General features: G+C 41.1%; 1 protein-coding gene across 2 annotated transcripts in view; it reads right to left on the bottom strand.

Moving 5' to 3' along the window:
* Positions 1-13,624, bottom strand: part of XPNPEP1 (X-prolyl aminopeptidase 1) — a 49,719-nt gene that overhangs the window by 34,003 nt on the left and 2,092 nt on the right. The window contains exons 2-3 of one of the 2 annotated variants that reach the window (XM_036070036.2): positions 9,233-9,321; positions 2,588-2,712 (exon numbers count right to left, since the gene is read on the bottom strand). In XM_036070036.2, the coding sequence (XP_035925929.2) occupies positions 2,588-2,712; positions 9,233-9,321 (214 nt within the window). The remainder of the gene's footprint in view (positions 1-2,587; positions 2,713-9,232; positions 9,322-13,624) is intronic. The other variant, XM_036070037.2, reaches the window with a different exon arrangement.

Here is a 13,624-nt window from a genome sequence, read left to right as displayed (position 1 = left end):
ATTGGTGGGAGGCAAGGGTAGGGGGTGTTCAATGGGTATAGAGTTTCAGTTCTACGAGATGAAAAAGTTTTAGAGATCTATTACACAACAGTGTGCACACAGTTAACACTATTGTACTGTACACTTAGAAATAGGCGAGATGGGGGCGCCTGGGTGGCTCAGTCAGTTAAGCGTCTGCCTTCAGCTCAGGTCATGATCCCAGGGTCCTGGGATTGAGCCCCGGGTTGGGCTCCCCGGGGCTCCCTGCTCAGTGGGAAGTCTGCTTCTCCCTCTCCTTCTGCCCCTCCTCACAACCCCACCCCACTTGTGTTTGCTTTTTCTCTCTCACTCGCTCTCTCAAATAAATAAAATCTTTAAAAAAAAATAGTTGAGGGCGCCTGGGTGGCTCAGTTGGTTAAGCGACTGCCTTCGGCTCAGGTCATGATCCCGGAGTCCTGGGATCGAGTCCCACATCGGGCTCCCGGCTAGGCGGGGAGCCTGCTTCTCCCTCTGACCCTATCCCCTCTCATGCTGTTTCTCTCTCTCTGTCAAATAAATAAATAAACAAAATCTTTAAAAAAAAAAAAAATAGTTGAGATGATAAATTGAATGTTAAACTTGTTATTCATTTCAGCCCTTCATTTGCTCCTGAGGCCAGGAAATCTTGTTTCCAGGCAGGGGTCCAATCTTCCTGCTATCCCAGGTTAATGCTGTTGTCACAACCATGGGGTCTGACACCTTTGGGGAGGGGCAGAAAAGAGGCCAGTTAAAGTGGACATCTTTTGGCAACTGCTCAACTTACAGTAATCTCTTACATGCCGCCCCTCCATCATGGTAGACCCTCATCAGTCATGTCTGCACCACATGCCATCCCACATATGCACACACAGACAGACAGACACACGCACACACACCAGGACCAAGGGTAAACACCAAGCTACTGTGCTAATCAAGTTCTCACCCAGGACTCTGGATTTGGGATTAAGGTTCTAGCCCAATCTGGTATCTTGAAAGTAAAAGATCAAGAGATATAAATGTGGGAACTGTTGGATGGCCCCCTATTTACTATCTACCTTGTTGCCTAAAAAAGGGAGAAACAGATCTATGGCGAGAGCTGAAACCCTTCCCGTCCCAGTAGTTCTGGGCCAGCTGCATACCTGCCCTCAGTTTCCATGAGACACCCAATCTGAGGCCCTGACATTCCACAAGTCCAGAGACCACCATTCACAAGCTGGAGTTCTGCCTAAGCAGTGGCCCTGCCCCTAAACCCTTATAAAGCCTTTTTATTGTTCAAAGGATCTCAAGGCGGTTTCTATTACCTGCAACTAAAGGATCCTACAGCACCAGCCAGCTGTATTTCCCATTGCTTATGCCCTCCTTGGGCTTCTGCCAGGGGAATTTGCTATGGTGTTTCTGAAAAGCACTCCAACCTTCCCTGCTTCTCCGCCCTTGCCCCTACTAACCTTCCCACCTACAATCCTTTCCACTTCCTCTATTTATCCAACTCCACCCATTCTTCAACATCCAGTTCAAATGTCTCCCCTGCTCATGAAACCTTCCATCATCTTCCCTCCCACCCTCAAACTTCCATAGTGCTTTGTCCGGATTTTCTTGATGGCACTTCCACATTCCACCTCGTAATACAGACATGTCTTTACTCCATCACTCAACTGTCTGCTTCTTGAGAACAGGACCACTCTCATCTTCCTGTCCTGCACCACACCCAGGGCAGTGCCTTGCACATAAGCAAAGGCTATAAAATATATAGGTACAGATGACTCTATGGAAGAATAGTACTTTTTATGTTGTCTCATCCCTCCATCAAACCATAAGCATAGTGAGGGCAGGAATTCAATCATAAATTCATCTTTGGAACCCTGCAGTCCCATGGCCATGGTATAGGCCTTCAAACACTTGCTAACTCAATGACCTAAAAGAGAAGATACTAGAATCCTTTCACCCTTCTGCCCTTCGGCCCCATCACATGCAGTCTCCACCTCTCCAAACCCGACTCCTCCATATTTAGGTCACTAGTGTTTTCTCAGTGACTTAAGCAACACTTACTGAGTTGCTTCCATCAAAGGTAATGGTTGTGGGTGGAAGGAGAAGAGAGGATGGTATTCAGAATTATCCCTAAAATCTGCTGGGGTAGAGATCCATGACAACTTTCTGGCTGTTTCTCCGGCCATGTGAGAGGGATGGGACAGTCTGGATGGGAAGAAGGGAGGCTGGACAGACAATTCTTGTAAGGACAGGGTGTGGCAGAAGAGATGGGGTAAAGTGTGTCAGCAACACAAAGGCCCAGACCTCTGCTCCTTCAGTTGTCCATTAATGCTTCCACAAGTTACTGAAAGCTGGCTATATTCCCCAGAAATAAGGAAGCCAGGGACAAATCAACACACGTTCGGTAAGACCCTATTAGTCACAGGTCCCTGCGCCAAGCCCTGGAGGACATGCTTAGTTGTGGACTGACAACTAGAATCCTACAGACACACTGGAGATGGGGGAAAAGAATGAAAACACATACATCACACTGGAGATGGGGGAAAAGAATGAAAACAGATGAAAGGCTGATGAGATCCATCACCGGCCCAGCTCCACTCAGTACCTGGTGAGCATCTCCCGATGGGATGATGTAGGCCTGGATTGGTTCTGCCACATACTCGGTGTTCCTCATGGCTTGTCTCAGCTGCCGAAGCAGCTCGGAGGTGATCTTTGGAGCCATTCCGCCGTCTGCAACAACAGGAGAGTTAGTTCCAAAACCAGCCTGCCCCATGCAACTCAATGACTAGTTCAAAGGGAGCCCTAGAGATCACCTATAAATTGTTTTGTAGTGTACTACTGCATCCATTAAAGTTCATTTACCCAATTACGTATTCCCCCCCACTTTTTTTTTTTACTATAAACAAAGATAAATCTCCTCCCTGCTCTGTTCTCTCTCGTTATCTCTGTCTCTCTCTCTCAAATAAATAAAATCTTAAAAAAAAAATTACAAAAGAAGATATATAGATTATTCTTATTTAAAATTCTGTATGTGCATATGCACAGAGAAGTTTCTAGAAGGCCAGTCACCCAAGTGTGGATCGGAGGAGAGGGAGAAACAGACTCCCCGCTGAACAGGGAGCCCAATGTGAGGCTCAATTCCAGGACCCCGGGATCATGACCTGAGCAGAAGGCAGACGCTTAACCGACTGAGCCACCCAGGCACCTTGGAATGATTTTTATTTTCTTTTTCTGGTGTCTTACTGCTTAAGTTTGACTGCATTAAAAGAGGTGTGTTTTACATTTTTGTTAAATAGCCAACCACTGATTAGGAGTAGAAAGGTCAATCCACTAAAAATCAAAGTCAAAGTCATGTGCTCTGGTGAATACCTACTATCAACTGAGGGCGTGCAACCTCAAGGAGAAGGGGATCGGGGCCTTAGTGGTGGTCTGTGTTCACCACTCTAAAATATGGTGGGAGCAGAGTAGATCCAGGGTTTTCGGACTGAGCCCTGAAAAAGTCACAGGGGTCCCTAGGAGTCTATCCCAATAAAGCTAGACTTTTTGGGGATAGAGTCACCAGCTCCAGAAAATACAAAATAGAAACAGAAATATGAAAATCATTAAAAAGAAAATGATAAATGTAGTCTTACTAGAAATTCTTAAACTTTTACTAATTTCTATGTACTCAACAAGAGCATTGCCTCCTAGTGAGTACAGAAGACTTTCTATGTGATAAAGGCACAGATGATGCAAGCTGACCTTCAAATCATTTTTGTTGGTTCTTCAAAAAACCTTTTCTCCAAAAAATATTGATATCAGCGAACAGTTCTGATAAATCATACTGTATGGTAACTACAGATAAATGAATACGTAAGGACTATCTCTAGCTATAGTCCCATGGGTGTATAACAAAACACTTCACAAAAAGCCAATTATAAAACAGTGACCATACATATTTTCCTATATCCCATACAGTAGCACAAAACTATACTATTAGAATTCAGGTAGAATAATGACTTTTTCCAGCTCATTTTTTAAACAGATTTTATTTTTTTAAAAGAGTTACAGATTCACAGCAAAATTGAGCAGAAAATACAGAGAGTGCCCATATACCTCCCTTTTCCCAACACACGCACAGCCTCCCCCACAATCAAGACCCCCACCTATGGAGCTAGAGAGCATTACGCTAAGTGAAATAAGTCAGTCAGAGAAAGACAAATACCATATGATTTCACTCATATGTGGAATTTAAGAAACAAAACAAACGAACATGGGTAGGGTGGGGAAGGAAAGGAAAACGAAGAAACAGACTGGTAACTACAGAGAACTGATGGTTACCAGAGGGGAAGTGGGTGAGGGGATGCGGGATGGGGATTAAGGAGTGCACTTACTGTGATGAGCATTGTACACCTGAAACTAATATCACATTATATGTTAACTAACTGGAGTTTAAATAAAAACTTGAAAAAAAATAAAATAAATTATTTAAAAAAGATCCCTCGCCAGAGTGGTGTATTTGTTATTACTGATGAACCTACACTGACACGTTATTATCCCCCTAAATCCACAGTTCATATTAGGATTCACTCTTGGTGTGGCACATTCCATAGGTTCTGACAATCGCAAAATGTCATGTATCCAATATATAGTATCATACGAAATAGCTTAATAGTTTTCATTGCCCTAAAAATCCTCTCTGCTCAGTCTATTTATCCCTCCTCTCACTGTCCCCAACACCTGAAAATGACTAATTTTGTTACTGTCTTCATAGTTTTGCCTTTTCCAGAAAGTCCAACAGCTGGAATCACAGAAGTACACAGCCTTTTCAGATTGGCTTCTTTCACTAAGCAATATGTATTTAAGGTTCTTTTGTGGCTTTTCATGGCTTGAGAGCTCATTTCTTTTTAGTGATGAATAATAGTCCATTGTCTGGGTATACCACAGTTTATTTATACATTCATTTACTGAAGGTCTTCTTGGTTACTTCCAAGTTTTGGCCATTATGTATGAAGCTGCTATAAACATCCATGTGCAGGTTTTTGTGTGGACGTAAGTTTTCAACTCCTTTGGGTAAATACCAAGGAGCATGACCACTGGATCATAAGGTAAGAATATATTTAGTTTTGTAAGGAACTGCCAAACTGTCTTCCAAAGTGGCTGCACCATTCTGCATTCCTACCATTAATGAATGACAGGTCCTATTGCTCCACTTCCTCACCAGCATTCAGATTTTGCCAACTCATTTTTTTAAACAAATAAAAATACTTTACTTAATCAAAAGCATGCTAACATACAGTGCTGTAAGTAACACAGAGTTACACTGGGGCCATTACACTACCAGTTATCTTCAAGGATTGACACCCTGACTCACTGTAGCTTGAACTCTGCTAGGTATGGATCTTTTTAAGTTTCTTTCTCTTCAACATTTTCATCTGCTTCTTCTCCATCATTACCAGCATCTGGGGCTACAGAAGTCTCAGTCATGATGGTTACCTCCCACAGATTCCCCTATGAGGTACCATACTGATCTTGGGACTCACTGAAAAAGTGCCCCATTCTTAATTTGCAAGGGTAGCTTCAACCACCAGCCTCAGAACTCCATCTCAGAGTCTCCAAAGGACAGACGTACTTAAAAGACAGAGTCATGGGAAAGGGTCTTAGTCACAATTCAAACATGCCCATGTTCCTTGCATTATAGCTGCTTCTGAATACTTTACAGAGGAGCATCCTCTCCTTTTGTCTAATCTACTGAACCTATAATTTCTCATCTAAGAAAGAGAGATCACAATTATCTTATCCAACCTAAGTTTATATGTCAACACCTCCAACTAGGTTCAGAATAAAGCCCATTGTGATCTCGTAAGCTTGCCAGCATCTGAAACTTTTTTAGGACATTTCCAGGGGTTTCAAACCAAATTTCTAAGCAAGTTAACAGTATTAAAGAGGGCACGTACTGCATGGAGCACTGGGTGTTATACACAAACAATGAATCACGGAACACTACATCAAAAACTAATGATGTAATGCATGGTGATTAACATAACATAATAAAATAAAATAAAATAAATAAACAAATAAAAAATAAGTTTAAAAAAAAGAGTCAAGCCAAAATGTAGACTTCCTCTGGAGCAGTATTTCAACCCTGATTACAAAATAGAACTACCTGGGGGACTTCTAATTTAATTAGTCTGGAGTACAGCCTGGGCATGTGGAATCTTAAAAAGCAAATATATGATAGAAGCCAATGTATTTTCTGTCAAGATCATTAATTTCCTTATAGAATTTGGCTTCTATCTGGGCACATTCTGACGTAAGGAATTCGATGGCACTGACTGGGTGTTTACAGCACTGACTATAGTATGTATCAACATTATCAGTCACTGACTTCATCAATGAAGTCAACAGAACCAATGGCAAGCACAAAATCCTCAATTACAAGCTGAAAACCATCAAAGGTGAAATGGAACTGGTCAAAGGCATCCTCTGGCTCCTGGGCACCAGAACCTGCCGCCTCACCACCACATTCTGGCCTTCATCATCGTCTCCTGCCTCACCATCACCTTCTTCCTCTTGACTGGCCTTACTCTAAACAGTGGCATTTCACACTTTCCTAAACAATGCCGCCTGCCATCACCACTGCCCCTGCTCCCTCCTCCTCCATGCCCTTCACATTTGGTTGGCCCCCTGGGTCAGAGGCAGCCACTTCTCTGTCGCCCATATCAGACACAAAGAAAGAACTCGCAATACCACAACCTGCAGTTAGGACGTGGTAAGCGGCAGCAGCAGCAACAGCAAAGGTGAAGAAGACAGTGATGGGCAATGGCCAAAGCAATGGGCTGTGGCCGTGGAGAGAGCTTCCACCAACGTGGCGACAACGCCCAAAGATGGCTGAGGCAGCTGTAGCCACAAGCACAAGAGGCCGTGAAAGTGACCGACTGGGTGAGCAGCTAGCTGAGGAGGGGACAAAGCTGATACAATTACAAGCAGCAGCCAAGAGACAGATGAGTCTTACAAGGATCAAATGGGTTACCATATGCAAAGCACTTAGAAACAGTGCCTGGCACATAGGAAATGTTATGTGTGTTTAATGCATAGAGTTAGATACACAATTAACTAGCCATGAAAGCAAAGTGATAAATAGTGCAACAGGTATATATACTGCTTCTCCTTAAGACAGGGGCATGTCATCCTCATTCCTGAATCCAGGTATCTAGCCCGCCACCTAAACCTACGTATACTCACTCAAAGATGACTGGGGGAATGTCCCACCTTCGTGTCATGATCTCTTCAGACTCAATATAATCAACAGTAATGACTCTTCAGTGAAAGAAGAGAGCTAGGATATTAGACGACGTCGTATTACAGCATCTGCTCGTTCCACATTCCATGACTTTCAGAAATTTAGAAGCAGCCAAGAGCTAATCAGGGTGTGCAGGGAAGTAGGAGGCCAAGAGCAACAAGCCTAGTCCATGATGTAACATTAGCCCATACGCTGCCAGGTATTTTTAAATCATGCTTTAAAGAGAATGACTCATTTCAAAGTCTCTTGCATATGTGGGCCTGCTTTCAGAAATAAGTTCCGAAACCTTCAGCCTTTATCATAAACAAAACTTTTCACTGCTTAGAAGTGCATGAAAAGCACACCGTATTTACCTCACTGGGTGGGCAGGACAATTCAATTTGAAACATGTGTGAAAGCACCATGCACAGCATCTGGTACATATAAAAGCTCAAGAAATATTATTTGAATCTGGATCTGCAGCACCAGCTGGGTTTCTAACGTGCCTTGTTATAAGCCTAGAAGGGGCTGGTTTACTCCAATTTCAGCATCTTAACACACACATAGATGCCAGGCTGCTCTTCCAGCAACAATAGCTTTAGGGACAGTGGTTTGGTTCTCTCTCTCACTGCTGAGCGAGGACCAAGGGCTTTACACACATTAGTGGTTAATTCTCAAAATAACCCTCCCAAGGGAGGTTTCAGTATTCCCATTTTACAGATAAAGAAACAAGAGTTAAATACTCGCCCCAGCCAACTGGATTATCAAGCACCAGGACCCAATATCTATCCAACTCCCAAGTCTATGCTCTATTATACCATATTATCTAGAGGACATGACAGAGGCTCTCTTAAAATATCCCAAGACCAATGGACTCAAAACAAGTGGACTCCACTTTCCAGCTGGATCTGCAACCTCAGACAACTGATGTACCCTGAACCTCTATTTCTTCATACAAACTAAACAGAAGTTCTCTTTAAATTCTACATTTGATAATTCTATCACTGTTTACCTTTCCTTACTTTTTTTCCCCTTCCTTCTTCCTTCTTCCTCTCCTCCCTCCTAATATGGCCCACAATATGTTGGATATCTGTATTTTTAAAGAAAAGGCACCTAATTGCATGCAATTATAGCATTATTCTTCCAAAGAGAGACCAGTCATGATTTATAAACTTCAGGTAATCAATTTTTTTAGTCAACTAAAAGAAAATGCTCTGGTTCTCCTGGGTGGCCTACAGAAAAGCACTAGCTTTCAAGGGATAGAAATACAGTAATATACCACTTTTCAGAATTCAGGTTTCTGGCAACCCAACAATACAAATAACCAGTTCTGGGAAGAGAGCATGGTTCCAGAAATTTTCCCAAAAAAGATTTTCCTGAATGCATAATTTATACAGCAGAGTAATATACTCTTAACTTTTCTCTTTTCAAAATCTTATGACAAAAATTGAAAGCCAACCTCTAAGGTAATAATAAAAGTTTACATTAGAGATGAGAAAAACTAGAATTGGGCTTTTGGGGGGGTGGGTAGCGTGTGCATGAGGGGGGAGAAGGGGAGAGAGACTCTTAAGCCTGGAGTCTGACGCAGGGCTTGATCTCACAAGCCTGAGATCATGACCTGAGTCAAAATTAAGAGTGGGAAACTTAACCGACTGAGCCACCCAGGCAACCCCTAGACCCTAGAATAGGGCATTTTCAGTAATAACCTATCTCCTCCACCACCACTGCCCAAGCCCCAGAAATAGGACATACAAAAATTACAGTTCTCTAACTTACTACCTAAAAAAAGTGGTAAATATACAAAGAGTAACCAACTACCCAGAACCTAAAGGATAAAGTGGTCTTTAATTTCCAGATACATGTCCCCTTAGTCCCAGCCATGAGCAATTATTAATCCTTTACCCTCTATTCTCTCCCAACTTGGGGTTAGGGTACAGGAACCTAAAATTCTTTTGAGACATTCCATCTAATTAATAAGCAAAATATTACCTCTTTCCATACCTGGGTCTCCTGAGTGTGTCACCTCGTTAGGCTCAATTATTCTTAAATTTTTCAGCTGAAAATCCTGATGATTCGCCCTTAAGAAGAGAAAGAAGAGGATATTGCAGACTTTGACCATAGGAAACGTGGCAAGGCTTAGTTAGCAAGTATATCTACTTGACTTAGCAATTTTCCTTCGTGACTCAGAAGGACTCTCACCCCAGTATCATAACGAAATAAGTAAAAGTTTCAGATAAAACTTGCAGCTAAAACAGCACCATGGTAGGCAAACCTTCTCAGATCTAACCTCTAATTCTTGAATTCTCTTCAGCTATGTCTAATCTCCTAACTAGTCTAAAAAGATTTTATTTGCAATGACTGTATTTTTCACATGTATAAATTCTTTTGGTTCTTTTTAAATCTGCCTGCTCTTTCTTCACGGTGTCCCATTCTTTCACTATGTTTTCTATTCCTTCTCTTAGTTTTAATTATTTGGGGCCTTTATTTTAAAATTCATTTCAGACTTCCCATTAGAAGGTCTTGGGATAGTAATCTTCAAGTTTGCTGGGTCTGCTGGCTCCCCCTCAGTAAGTTATTCCTTATTTGTTTTGTAATCTTTTATTAAGAGCTTATCTTCAGTAGAGACTACTTTATGTATGAAAATTAGTCTCTTTGCTAACAGATGATATTTTGGCAGAGTCCTAAAAAAAAAAGTGAGGGATCAAGCCATGTGAATGTCTAAGAAAAGAACGTTCCAGAAAAGGGGAATTTTAAGTGCAAAGGCCCTAAGGCAGGAGTATGCCTGGTATACATCAGAGAAAGCAAGGAGCCAGTGTGTTGGCAGGTGGGGAGATACGTGGTTAGCAGACAAGATCAGAGAGGCAACAAGGAGCCTGTAATAGGTTATACAAAGGGTTTGGATTTTATTCAGTTATGAACTTAAAAGTAATTCTGTTATAATTTTACCACATTTTTATGTGTTAGTAGAGGGAGAAGAGCCCGCATTAGCTCAGTCTACCACACAGAGAACCAGAAGACCAGACATTTTCACTAATCACTCCAGGCCTATTCTCAGAGGGAGAATTTAATTTTGTTGGACAGAATGGGATGTTCTTTACTGAGGGAATCATATATTCTTTCATTAAAAAGTAAGACATATCAATATTTCTTATAAATTAAGTGCAAATATCCTCAAGAAAATACTAGCAAAACTGAATCCAGTAACATATAAAAAGGATCATACACCATCACCAAATGGGATTTATCCCAGGAATGCAAGATTGGTTCAACATACAAAAATTAATGTAGTACACAATTATCAATAGAATAAAGAATAAAAACTACATGACCACCTCAACAGACAGAGAAAAGGCACTTTGACAAAATCCAACACCTCTTCATGATAAAAGAACTCCGTAAACCAGAAGAGAAATTCCTCAACCTGATCAAGAATACTACAAAAATCCCCAGCTAACATCATCTTTAATGTTAAAAGGCTGAATGTTTTCTCCCTAAGATCAAGAACAAGACAGAGGTGTCCAATCTTGCTACTTCAGTCAACATTGTACTGGAGGTTCTATCCAGGGCAATTAGGCAAAAATTGAAATAGAAGGCATCTAGATTAGAAAAGAAGTAAAATTACCTCTACTTGCAAAGGGCATTATCTTCAGTATAGAAAATCTTAAAGAATCTACACCAAAAAATTAGAACCAACAAGCTCATCAAGACTGCAGGATACAAAATCAATATATACTATAAATTGTTTTTCTATATACTTAAAATGAACAATCCAAAAATGAAATTAAGAAAAGTTCACTTACAATAGCATCAAAAGAATAAGTACCTAGGAATAAATTTAACAAAATAGATGCAAAACTTGTATTCTGAAAACTACAAAACATTGTTGAAAGAAATTAAAGAAGACCTAAATAAATGGAAAGACATTCCATGTTCATTGATTAGAAGACTCAATATTGTTAAAATGGCAGTACTCCCCAAAATAATCTGGAGGCAATCCCTATCAAATTTCAGCTAGCTTGTATATGCAGAAATTGACAAGCAGATCCTAAAATTCACATGAAAATGCAATCCAGAATAGCCAAATCAATCTTGAAAAAGAACGAAGTTGGAGGATTCATCCTTCCTGACGTCAAAACTAATAAAACTACAGTAATCAAGACAGTGTGAGGGGCGCCTGGGTGGCTCAGATGGTTGAGCGTCAGGTCATGATCCCAGGGTCCTGGGATCAAGCCCCACGTCTGGCTCCTGGCTCAGCGGGGAGCCTGCTTCTCCCTCTCCTTCTGCCTGCCACTCCCCCTGCTTGTGCTCTCTATTTCTCTGACATATAAATAAATAAAATCTTTAAAAAATAAAAAAAAAAATAGACTTCTGTACTTCAAAGGATACCATCAAAAAAGTGAAAAGACAACAAAAAAATGAGAGAAAATGTTTGCAACTCGTATCTGGTAAGAGTCTAACATCCAGAGTATATCAAAAGCTATTACAACTCAACAATAAAAAGACCACCCAATTTTAAAATGGTCAAGGGCATCTGAATAGACATTTCTGAATAGACATTTCTCCAAAGAAGATAAACAAATGGCCAATGAGCACATGAAAAGATTTTCAACATCTTTATCCATTAGGGAAATGCAAATCAAAACCACAATGAGATATAATTTCACATCCACTAGGAAAGTTATAATAAAAAAAAACAGACAATAACAAGTATGGGTAAGGATGTGGAAAAAAGTGGAACCGTCAAACATTGCTGGTGGGAATATAAAATGGTGTAGTGACTTTGGAAAATAATCCAGCGTTCCTCAAAACGTTAAATAAAGAATTATCCTATGACCCAGAAATTCCACTAGGTATGGGAAATTTAAAACATTAAGTCCACATAAAAACTTATATACAGGGCGCATGGGTGGCTCAGTTGGTTAAGCGACTGCCTTCGGCTCAGGTCATGATCCTGGAGTCCCGGGATCGAGTCCCACATCGGGCTCCCTGCTTGGCAGGGAGTCTGCTTCTCCCTCTGACCCTCCTCCTTCTCATGCTCTCTGTCTCTCATTCTCTCTCTCTCTCAAATAAATAAATAAAATCTTTAAAAAAAAAAAAAAACTTATATACAAATGTTCATAGCTTATTCATAATATCCAAAAAGTAGAAACATCCCAAATGTTCATCAACTGATGAATGGATAAATAAGTGGCCTATCCATACAATAGAATATTATTTGGCAATAAAAAGGAATCAAGTAATGATAACATGCTACAATATAGCGAACTCTGAAAACATTTTATGCTAAATGAAAAAAGCCAGTCACAGAAAACCATATATTGTATGAATCTACATGCAATGTCCAGAAGAGGCAAATCCATAGAGACAGAAAGTAACTGGCCATTGCCTAGAGCTAGAGTGAAGCTGGGGGGAAATGAGGAGTGACTGCTAACGTGTACAGGGTTTCTTTTGGCAGGGGGATAAAGATGTTCTGAAAACTGATGGTGGTGATGGTTGTACAACTCTAACAAATACTCTAAAAGCCACTGAAATGTATGTTTTAAAAAGGTGAATTGTGTGGTACATGAATTATATCTTAAGAAAGCTGTTGTAATATTTACAAAGTAAGAAACCTCTTTTTTTTGGACAGAGATCCATGTAACATTGTCACCGGCTTTCCTTTGACTTCATATACCTGTTGACAAGATGGTAAGCCAAGGAAGTCAGTTTCTCTATATGTTCGGAGTTAACTGGTCCCAGTGACTAATTAAGACACAGGCAAGACAGCTGGAGGGAAATTATTCAGAAGTAGCTCTATTCATTCACTTTACAAGAGAACAAAGATGACGCCACAAGCCATACACCTCAGCTGCAAAGCCAAGACAAGAAATCAGGTCTGACATGTGATGCTCATGGGAGAATTTGAATTCAAGCTCTCTCCCTTAGCATCACTACCTCTACCTTCCTATCAAGATCAAAGGGGCCATGAAGCAGCTAAACATTATAGTTGTTCCGCTCCAGTCCTACCCTGGTCTCTGCAGAATCCAAGATCCAGCCGCCCTTCACTTACTTGAACAGATACATTCTCAGGCTCTCAGTTGAAGCAGGACTACCATTTAAATGTTAGACCTACAATGTACCTTAGGGACCATCCAACTCAACTCCCTCCTCTAGACAAAGAAACAGAAACAGATCAAACAACTTGCTGGAAGCCTCACAGCTAGCTGGTGACAGAGCTAGTCTAGAACTACAGTCCAGGCCTCCCAACTGCCAGCACAGTGCTCTTCCCCCTTCCAGGACTTCTTCAGCCTACACCTTCTCAACGTCATGATGTGCCATGTGCCAGGAGGTGGGTCAGGGGTAAGAAGCATGCAGAGAACTTCCTGTTCAATCCTTGCATAA

Source organism: Halichoerus grypus, chromosome 7, assembly GCF_964656455.1.
Source record: "Halichoerus grypus chromosome 7, mHalGry1.hap1.1, whole genome shotgun sequence".
Taxonomy (NCBI): domain Eukaryota; kingdom Metazoa; phylum Chordata; class Mammalia; order Carnivora; family Phocidae; genus Halichoerus; species Halichoerus grypus.
The sequence above is the reverse complement of the archived record's forward strand: the minus strand, read 5'-3'. Positions and strand labels throughout refer to the sequence as shown.